General features: G+C 52.4%; 1 protein-coding gene across 1 annotated transcript in view; it reads left to right on the plus strand.

Moving 5' to 3' along the window:
* RGS10 (regulator of G protein signaling 10) overlaps positions 1 to 16,177 on the plus strand; it is a 38,684-nt gene that overhangs the window by 5,173 nt on the left and 17,334 nt on the right. Inside the window, exons 2-3 of the mRNA XM_062214508.1 lie at positions 7,951 to 8,069; positions 9,168 to 9,254. Coding sequence (XP_062070492.1) covers positions 7,951 to 8,069; positions 9,168 to 9,254 — 206 coding nt within the window. The remainder of the gene's footprint in view (positions 1 to 7,950; positions 8,070 to 9,167; positions 9,255 to 16,177) is intronic.

A 16,177-nucleotide genomic window follows, 5' to 3' on the forward strand; every position in this document is an offset into this window, starting at 1 on the left:
GTTTTGTTTCTTGCATCTTCCACTGGGCTTTTCTCTCTGGAGGGGTGGGGTCCTGGTCCCTCCCCTTCTTTGCTGCTTTTTTTTTTTTTTTAAGTTTGTTTTATTTGTGTTCATTTGAGCAGCAAAGCAAGAGAGATGGAGCATGGAGCATATTTCCTTCTATCTGCTGGTCCAGTCCCCAAATGTCCACAAAACCTGGGTCTGGGCCAGGCTGAAGCCAGGAGCCTGGTGCTCCATCCAGATCTTCCATGTGGGTGTCAGGGACTCAAGTACTTGAGGCCATCACTGTTGCCTGCCGGGGTGTGCATCAGGGGAAGCAGAGGCAAGACTCCAACCCAGGCACTCCGCTCTCTCGTCTGTCGTCTGTAGCTTAGCTCCCTGTGTCACAAAGCCTGGTGCTCTTTTTTTGGGGGTGGGTGGGTGGGTAGTAAGTTCCTTTGCCTCTCTGTGTCTCAGTTTCTTCAACTGTAAAATGGGCCAAGGATGGGATCAAGCTCCAGGGGCCGTTGTGTAGCCTAGGTGGGACATAGTAAGTGCACAGTGAATCCTCCCCTCCGTGCCCTCTGCCCTTCACGCAGGCTTGGCATTGATCAGTGAAAAACACGCGCACGCAGGAGCGCCAGATGCCGCGCAGACCCCAGGAGGGCAGTGCCTTTGCTCTGCAGAAACACACCGTCCACCTGACTGGTGCTGGAGGGGGGTGGGATGCGGGGAGGGGGAGCCAGGGCACAGTTATGCATGGATGTCAGGCATGGAGCACAGGGGCTTCTGGGCACTGGAGAAAACCAATGGCAGGGTCTGCACGTCCACCCCCAGGAGAGGGCTCTCCTAGACGGCCAGGATTGTGGGGAGGCTGCAAATAGCACTCGGGCGCCCTGATTTCCTTCTCTCTGGTGGAGACGGGGCCATCTGGTGTTTAGTCCACTCAAAAGAGGATGTTGGGACTTGTTCTTCCTTGGCACCCAGGGGTGCTCGAGAGCCCTGCAGCCCTCTGCCTGTCTCACACAAAGCGACTGCGAGAAGGCGGCGGAGTTTTGGTCTGCGTGCAGCGCCCCAGGTGGACCCAGAGCATGGCATGTAAGGAACGGCTGCCCAGCACCCCGCACCGTGGCCTTGGCCCTGCACCAGGGCGAGGCAGGGGCTGGGGGCAGGGGGCGGGGGTGGCGAGAGCGTGCTTGAAGACACAGAGGTGCGCAGGTGACTCTTGAAGGGCCCCTGGGGGCACTTTCTCTGAAGCCGAGCCCCCTGTGTAAAAACGCCACGATGCACTTCCTAAGCCTGGCAGCCCTCTCTCCGGGCTTGCCTGCTCCTGTCTTGGGTGCTGGCTCTGATTATGGTTATTCTAAAACAACGTCACCGCTGTGATTACTGTCTGCTATCCGCAGTTCCCTCAACTTTCCCTGGCTGGGGACTTGCTTGCCTGAAAGGCATTTCTCAGAAGCTAGAAGCCTGACCCACCGGGAGTCTTTTGCAGATCACCAGTTGTAACAAATGGACTCTGATTGGAAATCGGTGTGCCTTTTGTTTGTTAATATAATACTTTTGATGCGAGGTTTTCAGTAAGTTTTGTGGGCTGTGTACTTTCCTTGAAACTTCGTTGCCAAGGTTGTGTGGGCATGACAATAAGCCACTTGGAGATGCAGGGTTGGCATCACTGCCTTTTCCTGGGCTTGGATGCTTACTTTGTTTTCTTTAAGGTGCTGTGAGTTTGCGGGGGAGTGAGGTGCTTAGGACAGACCTGTTGAGGAAACTGGATATTGAGATATTGCTAAATCCGTGCTTTAACTTCGGGAAATCGTGCTGGATTGTGACACGCTTTCCTGCAGTCTAGAGCAGAAACCGGTGCTGTGAGCATTCAGTTCTGACTAGTGTCACAGATGTCTTTTGAGAATGGAGTCCAAGGAATTAATGTCTGGACATGGTCTCTGTGAGATATGACATCATAACATCTATAAATAATGCAGTACGAAACAGGCTGCGCACAACCAGCTCCAGCCATCTGTGCGCTGGTGCCGCACCCACCTTTGGAATAATGGTTTTGCTGAAGTCAGAAACCACACGGAACAGCAGCCACCTGAGTGGAAGGCATGTGTGCGTGGTGCTGCTGCTGGAGGGTTGCACCTGTCTTACGTGACTTCATTTGCCCGTGGCGTGACTGCTTCCAGCCTCAACAAGGCTGTTACCGTCTGTCCTGTGTCAGCGAGATCAGCAGATAGCAACAGTCAAAGTGGCAGGGAGGCTCCTGGGAAAGAGCCTGGCTGCCTGGGTGTGGACCTTGATCCTTTACTTCTGCTGTGGCCCACTTTCCCCATCTGTAAAGTGGGCACACTAACCACGCGGGTGCTTTTGTGAAAACTGAATGATGTAACCTGCAAGGGAAGCTCCAAGCAGTACCGGTGCATGGCGAATAATTTGCAAATGTTAACTCTTATTATTCCCTAACACAGATGAATAGGAAGATAAGGTTCTTGAAAAACAAGTATTTGACATGCCAACATGGAAAGATCTAAAATGATGTAAGAGCCCAGGAGCTTAAAAACAAAAAAAAAGACAAAACCCCTTTACTTGTTGTAACCATGTTTTACAATTGAACTAAACAACACAGAGCAGCCAAGAAGGCTAAAGAAGCAAAAGTTACCTGAAACTGCTAGGGAACAGGTGGAACATTTTTTCTCCAACCTTTGCATTCCAGCAAATCTTGTGTCATCCATCCGAAATGGACACTTTTATCAATGGAAAGAGGTGGAAGAACACTGGGACTTTGTGGGTCCAAGCACCCGGAATTGGGCAGCTGTGCAACCTTGATTTGGCTTAACTCTGAAGTTCCAAAGCACGCCTGCTTGCTGGTGGCAAGGTTATTTATCTCTCCTGTACACTGCTGGACTGATTGTGACCTTTAAAGTGTCCTCAGATGGCTGAGGAATCCCGTCTTTGGCTCTCGGGGGCGGGGGGGGGGGAGGTAGCAGACGCCTCCTGGGCAGGGAGCCCTGAGTAATGGACACGGCCTGTTAGTTAAAGGACCATCTCGAGAGCAGCGCCTGAAGGAGTGGATCAATTTCGTTGGAGGTTAATGACTTGCAGAAGGGAATGCCATTAAGTGAAGGGGTTTGCAAATGCGGCCCCCTCATGCTCTGTCTATACTGATGCATTCAAGAAGAACTTTAAAAGGGGGCATCTGAGGCAGGTGTTTGGCCTAATGGTTAAAATGCCGGATGAGATGCCCACATCCCATATTGCAGTGCCGGGACTCGAGACCCACCTCTGATGCCTGGCTCCAGCTTCCTTCCTGTTCCTGCAGACCCGCGGAGGCTGGGGTGATGGCTGAAGTCACTGGGTTCCTGTCACTCACGTGGGAGACCTGGATCGAGTGCCCAGCCCCTGACTTCAGCCTCAGCCCAGACCTGGCCACTGTGGGCTTTTTGGGAGTGAACCGGTAGGAGGGAGTTCACTCTCCCTCTCTGTGTCTCTCAAATGAATTTTAAAGATAAAAAAGGGAGGGGGGCATAGCCAAAAGCCTTAATCATATCGCAAAGACCCTCAGGGAGTCTTGGAAAAATTCACACCAGCGTTTTTGGGGGCCAAATGCAAACACAGAAAAGCAATGGATGGAAAAATCTTAGATATTTCCTAGGGGGACAGAAAGAGGCAAAAAGGCAAGAAGGAATTTCTCTCTACTCAGGGCGCCGAAGCCAAGGCAGCAGTAGCCATGGTGATGAGAGGAAGCTCCACGCTGTCTAAAACAGCATGAGGTTTGAGCCCAGAGAGAGGGCCACTCAGGGAAGGGAGGGCCCATTGGCTTTCAGGCTGCGTTCCGAGTGCTGGGGTCTCATGGAGGTGGTCCTGGTGAGGACAGGGGACAGCTGCCCTTACACATAGATCCTGAGACAGCTCCTACCCAGTGATTCCTTCGTGGGGTCACTCCGGATGGTCCTTCCTTTATCGGGATGCTTGCTTTGGAGTCTTCCAGGGGGCTGGCCCAGAAGCATAGATTTTTTGGCTCATAAAACTTTTTGCTGAAATGAAAGCTGCTGGGGCCGGCATTGTGGCACAGTGGGTTAAGCTGCTGCTTGGCATAGTCACCAGCAACCCATATGAGCATCCGTTTGAGTCCCAGTTGCTCCACTTTCCACCCAGCTACCTGCTAATGAGCCTAGGAAAGCAGCAGAAGATGGCTGCCCAAGAGCTTGGGCCCCTGCACCCAAGTAAGGGACCCAGATGGAGCTCCAGGCTCCTGGCTATGGCCTGGTCCAGCCCCAGCTGTTGTCACTGTTTGGGGAGTGAACCAGCAGATGGAAGATGTCTTATTCTCTCTGCCTCTCTTTCTGCCACTCTGCCTTTCAAATAAATAAGTCCCTTTTTTTTTTTTTTAAGATTTATTTATTTAAAAGTCAGAGGTGCAGAGAGGGAGGGAGAGACACAGAGAGATCTTCCATCCACTGGTTTGCTCCACAAATGACTTTAATAGCCAGGGCTGGGCCAGGCTGAAGCCAGGAGCCAGGAGCTCCATCCAGGTCTTCCATGTGAGTGGCAGGGGCCCAAGCATCCAGGTCATCTGCTGCTGCTTTTCCCAGGCCATTATGAGGGAGCTGGGTCAGAAACGGAGCAGCCGGGACTCAAACCGGTGCCCATATGGTGTGCTGGCATCACAAGGCGGCAGTTTTACCCGCTATGCCACAATGCCAGTCCTCAAATAAATTAAAATTTGTTTAATGAAATGAAAGTTGGCACAGACCCCATTATGCACAAGTGATTAGAGCATGAAATAAAGGCAGGGGGCCTAGCAGTTGTCTATCAGTGGGGCCGGTTATGGAGTTCTCAGAACACTCTTGGCCAAGCAGGAATCCACTGTTGCATTTCCTTGCAAGACTGTGTGGCACTGAAAACCCACATATGGTTTGCCTTACTATTGCAAAGAATGTCCAAGAGTTCTGGAGTCCTTTCAGGCCAAGGTTGACAACTTACAGCCAAAGTCGTCATTTTAGGGGCGAGAGAAGCTTGTGGCTGCCTGAAATTGGTCCTGGATCAACAAACTTGAGTCTCTGTGTTTCTTTACTTACGAGGTCTGCTGGGGAAATGGAGTAAGCCGTCAACCCGTGCTCCCTGCTAAAGAGCAGAGGAGTCGGTGGAATGCTTGGCAGAGCGAACCCTGCTGCAGGATTTCTTGTCCTGATGATCTTTTACTTTGATTTGTGCCTGGTGGGGAAGAAACTCCGAGTTCAGGAGCTTCTCATTCCAGCATTTGCAAAGAGGGCGGGGACCTGATTTCGTACCCGTGACCACCAAGTCCACTGGGTGATGTGATTGAGTCCATTTGCTTTTTGATGAGCAGCATGGATTTGTCCCAGATGAGTACTGAGGCACAGTCTGCTGGGTTTCTGGGTTCTGCTTTCTTTTTATTTAAAGCCAAGTTCAGCCAGTGAACGCTAAAATCCAGGAATATTCTGAGATGCTGGCATGCAAGTCTCAGCCAATGAAGAGACTGATGAGGAGTTTAGCCCCAGTGAACATCAGGGCTCTTGGATCTGTTACTGTAAAGTTCAGTGTGTTTTGAAATGAGTTTTCTGTGGCCGGCGCCGTGGCTCAATAGGCTAATCCTCCGCCTGCGGCACCAGCACACTGGGTTCTAGTCCCGGTCGGGGTGCCGGATTCTGTTCCGGTTGCCCCTCTTCCAGGCCAGCTCTCTGCTGTGGCCCGAGAGTGCAGTGGAGGATGGCCCAAGTGCTTGGGCCCTGCACCCGCATGGGAGACCAGGAGAGGCACCTGGCTCCTGGCTGCGGATCAGCGCGGTGCGCCGGCTGCAGCGCGCCAGCCATGGCGGCCATTGGAGGGTGAACCAACCAGACCTTTCTGTCTGTCTCTCTCTCACTGTCCACTCTGCCTGTCAAAAGAAAAAAAAAAAGAAATGAGTTTTCTCCAAAAGCATTGTTAGCTGTGTGGTCCCTACTTATTTGCAGCAATTGCTGTCTTTTTAAAAAGGTGTTTGTTTATTTGAGAGGCAGAGATTGAGGAGAGAGAAAGAGGGAGAGAGAGTGTTTCTATCTGCTTGTTCACCCCTGAAATACTAGGACTGAGCCGAGTCCAAGGCAGGAGTCCAAGCCGAGTCCAGGCCTCCCATGTGAGCAACAGGAACCCAGTCACTTGAGCCATTACCGCGCATCCCGGGGTCTGCATTGGCAGAAAGCTAGGGTCAGGAGCTGGAACTGGACATGAACCTGGCTTCTCCGATGTGCAATGGAGCTCTTCACTGCTAGACTGCACGCCCACCCAGTGATAGATATTTTTAAAACTTAAAATTTCTTTAAAAGTGATTTGCTTTCCTCATTTCATTAAAAGTTTACTTTCTCCCATATTCAACCCCTTTTTAAAAATAGGAACATGTTTCCTGCTTTAAAACAATGGCAGCCGGCGCTGCGGCTCACTAGGCTAATCCTCCGCCTTGCTGCGCCGGCACACCGGGTTCTAGTCCCGGTCGGGGCACCGATCCTGTCCCGGTTGCCCCTCTTCCAGGCCAGCTCTCTGCTGTGGCTAGGGAGTGCAGTGGAGGATGGCCCAAGTGCTTGGGCCCTGCACCCGCATGGGAGACCAGGAGAAGCACCTGGCTCCTGCCATCAGATCAGCGCGGTGCGCCGGCCGCAGTGCGCCTACCGCAGCGGCCATTGGAGGGTGAACCAACGGCAAAAAGGAAGACCTTTCTCTCTGTCTCTCTCTCTCACTGTCCACTCTGCCTGTAAAAAAAAAAAATGGCAATGAGGGCCAGCGTTGTGATGTCATGGATTAAGCCGTTGCCTGAGACCCTTGTATCCCATATGGGTGCTGGTTTGAGTCCTGGCTGCTCCACTTCAGATCCAAATTCCTGCTAATGTGCTGGGAAAGCAGCAGAAACTGACCCAAGTCCTTGGGGCCCTGCAACCACTTGGAAGACTGAGATGGAGTTCCAGGCTCCTGGCTTTGGCCTGGCCCAGCCCTCGCTGTTGTGGCCATTTGGGAAGTGAACTAGTGGATGGAAGATTCCTCTTCCTATAACTCTTTTAAAGTGTTTTTATTTTTATTTTTTTTTAAGGGTTACACAGAGAGAGAAGTAGAGAGAGAGAGAGAGAAAGAGAGAGAGAGATGTCTATGTGGGTGCAGGGGCCCAAGCACTTGAGCCATCCTCTGCTGCTTTCCCAGGTTCATTAGCAGGGAGCTGGATGGGAAGTGGAGCAGCCGTGTCTTGAACTGGCACCCATATGGGATGCTGGAGCTACAGGCCATGTCTTAACTCACTGTGCCACAGTGCTGGCCCCGAACTCTATCTTTCAAATAAAATAGATATTTTTTAAAAAAATAAAATAAATCTTTAAAAAAGATCTAAAATTAACGCATAAACTTCCATGATAAACTAAATATCAGTAGTTTAAATACAGAAAGGATGAGTAACTGTGGGACGCCGAGCCACGGTGAGCCCCAGGCAAAAAGAGAAAGCAGCAATATCGGTCTTCCTTCACTTAAACTTTGGATGTTTGGTTCATTGTGAATTTTTTGGTATCAAGTTTGATTTAAATAAATCTTGTGTGAAAACGTGGTTTATCTTGATGCCTGAGTGTTTTGGCAACTCCCTTAGGTTTTCTGTCCTGTTCCACGCTTTGCCTTGTGCACCCGCCAGTGAGCTGGGAGCTGTAGAATAGACGAGACGAGATGATCTCTGTACCACATCATGGCTGCTGCTGAGCCACAGCCCCGGGGCGGGGGGTGGGGTGTGGAGGGAGACCTGGGGGCTGCCTGTGCGCTGACCAGTGGGGGAAGGTGTGTTGCATACATCTTCATCACCCCGGCCTCAGTTTTCCTGTCTGTAAATTGGAGGAACTCTTTGACCCTGCCACATGCTAGGTCGTCACGCAACTTACTGTATGTGAGCTGTGAGGGTGACGGTGGCATTGTATCCTGTGACGGGGTCTGCGCTCTGTTTTACAGACATCCACGACAGTGATGGTGGCTCCAGCAGCAGCCACCAGAGCCTCCGGAGCACAGCCAAGTGGGCGGCCTCCTTGGAGAATCTGCTGGAAGACCCAGAAGGCGTCAAAAGATTCCGGGTTTGCCTTTTTTCTTGTTAATCAGGGTGGGTGTGTCATGTGCAGAGGTGGGGGAAACAGGCCAGTCTTTAACTCTGTCTGTCCCAATGTGAGAGTAAGAATGGCTCTGGTGTTGTGACCGGGCTGGTAGCGCCCGTGCAGACAGCCCTGGACTGGCGTTGAGGGCGTGTGCAGTCTGCTCCTGTGTAGGCGGGAGTGGGCTGGGGTAGGGAGAAGGTCCCCTGCCCATTGCTGCCGGCTGTAGGAGGAGTTGCAGCTCTGTGACACCTCGGGGGTCGGGGGTCGGGGGTGGGTTGTCTGAGTCTCAGGGTGCCTCATTGGCTGGCAGCGTGGACTTGGTGAAGGGACCCCAGAGGGAGGACCCCAGAGGGAGGACCAGTGGTTGGGGAAGTGTTGATGTCATGGAGAAGTCACTTCCGTGGCCGCTGGACCCCCCAGGTGACCACATGTGAATTTCAAGTGTCGGTTCCAGCAACTTCTGTCTTTAGGTCTTGAGTCAGGCAGGAGGAGCCCTGTGTGGTCAGGCTCTTGGGCGGGAAGTGGCAGCCGAGCCAGGGCCCTGGTTCCTGGTGGACGCCAGGCCATGAGCCTCGTCTGGACCTCAGGGAGGTCTCCGCACTGCCTAGCAGCCACCAGCCCTCCGATTTAGGCCAAAAGGAAACACACCTCCGACTTAAAATAGTTTTCTTCCTGGCCTTTCTCGACAGGCCTCCTGTTTTCCTTTCCTTTTGTTTAAAAAAATGGGCTTGATTTTAGAGGAATGCACTTTGTTTAAACACTGTCTGGAAGGCACTAGTGCATCTCCACTTTACTTTACTTTTTGGTAATTTATTGTCAGCTAAGCAGTGTGAGTGGATCCCTGCCTCATTTTTATTCTTCTTTACTACGTCAAAGCCATTGAGGCCAAATGCATATGAAATCCTGGCTTGAACATTAAACATACTCCTTGTTTTTCAGGGTGGAGTTTTCAAGGGTTGATTGGACCATGCTCAGCTGTTGAATTTTGCCAAGTCAGTGCTTGTCAGGAAATGCATTATTGTTTTTTTTTTTTTTTCGTAAAGAGAAGATTAAATGAATGGTTTTTGTTTTTATCCATAGGAATTTTTAAAAAAGGAGTTCAGCGAGGAAAATGTTTTGTTTTGGCTGGCATGTGAAGACTTTAAGAAAATGCAGGATAAGAAGCAGGTAACCCTTCCGTTCCTGATAGACTCCTGGTCACTTCCCCCTCTCTTTGCGAAGTCACAGCTGGAGACTTGGAAATTGTCTAATGGAACTCGGTTCACATTAGACGTGTGGGGAACGTTTCAGCTTCAGATCAGGTCTCTTGTATTGATCAAATGTTAATAATTCAAAAAGGAGTGAGTTAATCTGTTTTGAAACGGAGCTGTTCAAAGGGACTGGTATTTAAAGTAAAAATCACCATTGGTGTCGTTTGGAGATCATCAGCGTGCATGGCTGCTGTCTTCACGAATACATTATGAATACATGAATACATTATGAGGAGGTCGCCCCCAGGGTCTGGCCCGTCCACATCTCTGGATGCTGTGTAGCGATCGGAGCCCTGCGTGCACCTGGGGGATTTGTCCATGCATCCGTGCGCCTGTCCAGAGCCTCCCGCACAGAAAGCTGCTGACCGGTCTCCCGGGTGGGCATGTGCTCATTTCAGGGCGGCCTCTCGTCGCTCCCCTCTGCTGGGTTTTGCCACTGAAGGTTGGGAACGAAAGGGGTGCATGAGATCACGAGGAAGAAGGCTGTGCACTGGGTGGGTCTCTGTGCAGGGCAAAGCACTGGTCAGGTCCGGGGGAGCAGCAGGTGGTGAGGACACGTTCCAAGAGGGCTCCCTTGGGGTTGCATTTGGGTTGCCCTAAAAGCCCTCCCTGGGTGTGACCCTTGGGCTTTCTTCTGCCTTCTTCCTCCAAGGTGATTCTGGCTGGGGCCTCCTGGGTAGCGAAGCCCTCTGAGGGAAATGAAAGCAGGCAGGAGGGCCTGCTGGGAAAGTGAGGACTCCTGGTTCTCCTTTGTCTCAGCACCTAGGTCAGGGCTGCCAACAACCATAGGTGCACGCAGGACTTGCACCTGCTGAGACCAGGCTCACCCTAAAATCGTAGCTCAGAGTCGAGCAGGTGAGCGCATTCGTCTGCCTTATTCTTTGAGCATGAGGGTGGGAAGGCCCAGGTGGCCCGGGGCCTCCCCTGCTGTGTAGAAAAGGAAGTTGGTGTCCCCCTGTACCATGCAGAACTGGGGCTTGGGCCAGCACTCCGAGGTTACCCAGGTGTCCCCTGCACACTTGCTGCTGTGCGTGCCAGTTCAGTGGAAGTCAGCCAGCCCTTGGCACTCCAGGCATCATGGGAGACCAGGGGTGAGTTGGAGGAGCATCTTCAAGGGGAGGTCTTGCAGGTGCCACAAGCCTAGAGGTGGAAAGTATGGGGCCTTGGATCACCGGGGAGGCCCCTGGAGGAGTGACTTTTTCTTTTTTTTTAAAGATTTATTTATTTATTTGATAGGTAGAGTTACAGAGAGGCAGAGGCAGAGAGAGGGAGGTCTTCCATCTGCTGGTTCACTCTCCAATTGGCTGCAACGGCCAGAGCTGTGCCAACCCGAAGCCAGGAGCCAGGAGCTTCCTTTGGGTCTCCTGCACGCAGGTGCAGGGGTCCAAGTGCTTGGATCATCTTCTACTGCTTTCCCAGGCCATAGCAGTAGTTGGATAGGAAGTGGAGCAGCTGAGACTTGAACCGATGTCCATATGGGATGCTGGCAAAGCAGGCGGTGGCTTTACCTGCTACACCACAGCGCCAGCCTGAGGAGTGACTATTAAGTGCGACCTAAAGTGTGGTGGGGGTGGAGTGGGGAATTCTTCCCCGGGGGAGGGGACAGCACTTAGGGGAGCAGGCCTGGGAGGAAGAGCTGAGGGGAGGGAGTGGGGACCCCTGGGGCCTGGGAAAGCTGCTTCAGGACTGTAATGGTGTGGGGGGAGGGTAAGACTGTAATGGTGTGTGTGGGGGTGGGGGGAGGGTAAGACTGTCATGGTGTGTGTGTGGGAGGGTAAGACTGTAATGGTGTGTGGGGGAGGGTAAGACTGTAATGGTGTGGGGGGGAGGGTAAGACTGTCATGGTGTATGGGGGGAGGACTGTCATGGTGTATGTGGGGGGGAGGATAAGACTGTAATGGTGTATGTGGGGGGGACTGTAATGGTGTATGTGGGGGGAGGGTAAGACTGTAAAGGTGTGGGGGGGAGGGTAAGACTGTAATGGTGTATGTGGGGGGGACTGTAATGGTGTATGTGGGGGGGAGGGTAAGACTGTCATGGTGTGGGGGGAGGGTAAAGCCTTCAGTTCCGCCACCTTCTGGCTTTCTGGCCAGGCAGGCAGATGCTGGATTGCACTTGCCGCCGTCCACATCGAGCAGCGTGTCCGTCCCCAGGCCACTTCCGACATGGGCGTCCATGCAGGAGGCAGAGGTGGCCGGTGCGCAGCTGTGAGGCAGGTCTCTGACTCCAGGCCCGGGCGTTCTCTTGTGGGCCCCGCAGGGTCTGAGCTCTCAGTTAGTCATTTCCAAGGTGGAGGAGGATGGAGGCGCTGGGAGCAGCCGCCCAAGTAGTTTCACAATCAGACTGCGGACATGCGGTCGGGCAGGCGTCCGTGGGAGGGTTTATCTGTCCACGTCGGCCTGGGCAGTTCTGGGGCTGCTGCGGCCTCGGCCGGGGCGATGGAGCGGAGGCATGAACACATTTTCTATTCATCTGGGGCTTTGTTCTCAGAAGCGCCAGTGTGGCGGCTCCGTGTCCTTGCTGTCTTCCTGTCCCTTAGGAGGGTCTTGACACCGGGCGTGGATCGTGGGGATGCTGGGACGCAGAGGAAGTCGGGAGGGTCACACCTCCTGCCCCCTCCTCGGGTCCCTGCGGTTGCTGTGCCTTCCCGGGCTCCACAGTCAGCAGCTGGCTTTCGAAGCTGTTCTCTTCCTTCTCGTTTTGCTTGTGGTTTAAGATTTTTCTCTGCGGAGCGTCTTCCTTGCGAATTAGCACATGAGCCCTGTGTAGCTGCGAAAACAAACCAGCGTCTAGGTCTTGTAAGACCTCAGAAAAAGCTCCAGCGAAGTATTTGCTCTTAGCTACCCCTGAATTCATTCGTTCATTCATGAGTCAGCACCTGGAGGAGGATACTTCAAAAATGTCATGGGGGCAGGTGCTTAGCCTAGCGGTTAAAGTCCCTCTGTCCCAAATGGGAGTACCTGGGTTCGATCCCTGGCTCTGGCTCCTTGCACAGCTTCCTGATAACACAGACCCTGGGGGGCAGCAGGGATGGCTCAAGTAGTTGGGTCCCTGACAACCACATGGGAGACCTGGATTGAGTTCTGAGCTTCTGGCTTTGGCCCTAGCCGTTGTGGGCATTTAGGGGGAGTGAACCAGCAGATAGGAGCTCTGTCTCACAAATAAATTATTTAAAGCAATATATAAATATACTTAGATTGTTTAACATGATGACTTGATCGTAGTGCCGAGTGTGATTTGGAGTTTTAAAGGTATTTAGAATTCCCGGGGAGACAGCTGCTCCTAGCGGAAGCCCATTCCCTCCCTGAGTGGTTGGGGGGTCCCTTTCCTTTCCCCCTCAGTGCCCCCCAAAGCTCAGACACCGCTGGGTTTAGGTTGTTTTCCAGCCTTGGCCTGTGGCACAAGTCTTAACACGGTGCCTTTACCATGGACTTGTTTGAGTCCAGCTCAGGCCTGGAGGGCTCAGCTGCCCATTGTGTGGTTTGGGGACCTGGCCTCACCTGCCCAGGGCCTTGGTTCCTTCTCCTGTGAGTTAGAGGGCGGAGGCCCAGGGGGTCCCACCCTGCTTGAGGGGCCTCAGCCCAGAATGCCTCTGCCAGTGGCAGTGGCTGGTCCGTGGACTACTGGAGGGGAGTGCGGAGAGTGGGCGTGGTCCTTGTTGCCTTAGGAAAATACCAGTAGCGGGTCTTTCAAAATTGGGAAATGAAACCCAGTGCGGGAACAGCGTTTTGTGTCTGAGAGGTTACTGTGTCGCTTTAAAACTTGACATTTATAAAAAATAATCTTTGTCCCTTCCAACCTCTCAGATCCCCTTCAGAAGCGAGGAATGAAAATCTGAACGGAGCTGTCAAAGTAACAGCAGTGCCTGCAGGAACAGTGGGTGATACTCACGCTTCTTTTGTCCCAGGCACTGTGCCAGGAACTTTCATGTGGATTATTCTATGTAATCAACAAACTCGTGAGGCAGATGGTATTATTCTCAGGCCCATGTTATGGCTGAGAAAACTGAGGTTAAGGTTAAAATGAATACACATAGAGTAGAATCGGGACATGAGCTCCGTGCTCTTACCTCCCAGCACGGAGCCACCTGGACTCCTTTAGCTGCATCTCCTGGTTGTTGACATTGTTTTTCTAGACAAAAGCCGCAGACGGCTGTGGCCCCTCCATCACTTTCAGACAGGATCTGTGGACTTCCTGGAGCTGAGGTTGCACTTATGTCCCTGTCCACTGTATTTTCATTGTTTAAAATATTTTTTTCTTGAGAGGCAGAGAGAGAGAGAGAGCAAGAGCGAGCGAGCGAGTGAGCGCATGCGAGAGAGCGCACTTCCATCTGCTGGTTCACTCCCCAAATGCCTGCAATGGCTGGGGTTGGGGTTGGGGCTGGACCAGGGCCAGGGCTGGGGCTGAAGCCAGGAGCCAGGAACACAATTCAGGTCTCTCATGTGGGTAGTGGGAACCATCACTGCTGCCTCCCAGGGTCTGCATTAGTAGGAATCTGGAGTCCGGAGCTGGAGCCAGGAATCCAGCGTAGTACTCTGATGTGGGATGCAGGCTTCTCGACAGGCGACATAATCACTTTGTCAAGCTCCAGCTCCTAATTTTATAAAGTATTTTAAGAAGCTTTGTGCATGAAGCAAAGTGTCATAGCGTGGAATTTTCCATTGGTGGCATGTCAGTGCAAAAAATGTTTTGGATTTTAGATTTGGATTTGCAGATTAGGGATGCTCAACCTGTAGCTTCCTCAGAAAGGGAACCCGGTGGTAGACATGGAAAGACCTGGTGGGGTAAAAATGTTACTTTCCCAGTTCTCTCATAATCTGATGGAGGGAGGCCAGCACTGTGGTGTAGGGGGGGAAGCTCCTGCCTGTGACGCTAGCATCCCACATGGGCACCCGTTTGAGTCCTGGCCGCTCCACTTCTGATCCAGCTCCCTGCTAATGCACCTGGGAAAAGCAGTGAAAGGTGGTTTAAGCTCTTGGGCCCCTGAACCCACGTGGAAGACCTGGAAGAAGCTCCTGGCTCTTGCTTAAGCCTAGCCCAGCCCTGGCTGTTGCAGCCATTTGGGGAGTGAACCAGTGGATGGAAGATCAATCTCTCTCTCTCTCTCTCTCTCTCTCTCTCTCCCCCAACTCTCTCTGTAACTCTGCCTTTCAAATAAATAAATATATCTTTTATTATTATTATTATTATTATTTAGTGAGAAAGAGAGACAGAGAGAAAGGTTCTCCCTTTTCCGTTGGTTCACCCTCCAATGGCCGCTGCGGCTGATGCATCGCGCCAACCCGAAGCCAGGAGCCAGGTGCTTCTCCTGGTCTCCCATGCGGGTGCAGGGCCCAAGGACCTGGGCCATCCTCCACTGCACTCCCGGGCCACAGCAGAGAGCCGGACCGGAAGAGAAGCAACCGGGACAGAATCCGGAGCCCTGACTGGGACCAGAACCCGGGGTGCCGGTGCCGCAGGCGGAGGATCAGCCCATTGAGCTGTGGCGCTGGCCAGTAAATAAATCTTAAAAAAAAAAATTGGATGAAGCATAGAATTCTAGGTTGACACTTGGAATTTTGAAGATTGACTATCTTGCACTTTTGTTAAAAATCAGTATTTTGTATGTAAACTTTTGTTTTGTTTTTGAGATTTATTTTATCTTATTTGAAAGGCAGAGTTACAGAGAGAGAGAGGGAGAGACAGGGAGAGAGGTCTTCCATCCACTGGTTCCCTCCCCAAATGGATGCAATAGCCGGGGCTGGGCCAGGCCAAAGCCAGGAGCCAGGAGCTTCTTGCAGTTCTCCCTCATGGGTGCAGGGGCCCAAGCACTTGGGTCATCTGCTACTGCTTTCCCAGGCGCATTAGCAGGGAGCTGGATCAGAAGTGGAGCAGCCAGGACTTGAGCAGGTGCCCATTTAGGATGCCCATGTTGCAGGAGGCGGCTTAACTGGTTACACCACAGTGCCAGCCCCTGTTTTGTTTTTTCCTTTGCTTTTTCTCTCTGGAATAGAATAGAGTCTTCTTTTCATCACAGTATTCCCAAATGTAAACTCATGGGGCGGGCGCCGTGCAGAACCCGTGATCTGGACACCTGTAGCCTGGGAAGCACCCTCTTGCTGCTGCTCTTTGAGTGACTTCTTCCTTATGTTTTTCTCCAATTTTTCCCCAGCGATGGTCTCTTACCTCTGATCAAGCCCTTAATTTTCTTTTCCTCTTAATTTCCATCTCTTTGGCTTTCGGTTTATACTTCTGGATATCACGACCTTTATCTCAAATCCATTTGTTTTCTCGGGACAGGACCCCCTACCCTTGCTGGTGGGCCACAAGCACCACATGTTATGAATCAAACACATCTCTGCCGGTTGGCCTGGGGGAAGTTGCTGGGGTCTGAGTGTGAATGTCACTGAAGCCCTCCACTGGTTCTCTGCTCTGCAGCTCTTTTTCCAGAGGCCCCCAGGGGTAGAGGGAGAGTCCCCTGCCTGCTCAGGGGTGGGGTAGGGGCTGAGGACCTGGGATCGGACAGCTTCTTCCTGCCACCCTCCTTGGCACTACTGTCCGGGTTGTGCAATGCCCCTGGGCCTGCCATGACGGGACGTGGCTCTGGCTCTGCTGCACCCCTGCCCCAGCCTGCGGGTGCCCTGCTCTGTTCTTGCTCTCTGCACAGTCACCTGCTTCCCTCCAACCGCTTTCCATTTCCTGAGCTGGTTCTCGAAAGTGTTCTGCATCCCGTCCTTGGTATTTTCTCTGCCTCGTTCTCTCTCTTAAGTGGATATTAACAGAGTCAGCAGTCTGATCCTTTAACTCTCTTACGTCTTCGCTCCCATGGCCCATCTCTGGCAGAGTGACAGGAAGGGGCTG

The sequence above is a fragment of the Lepus europaeus genome, chromosome 17 (assembly GCF_033115175.1).
Source record: "Lepus europaeus isolate LE1 chromosome 17, mLepTim1.pri, whole genome shotgun sequence".
Taxonomy (NCBI): domain Eukaryota; kingdom Metazoa; phylum Chordata; class Mammalia; order Lagomorpha; family Leporidae; genus Lepus; species Lepus europaeus.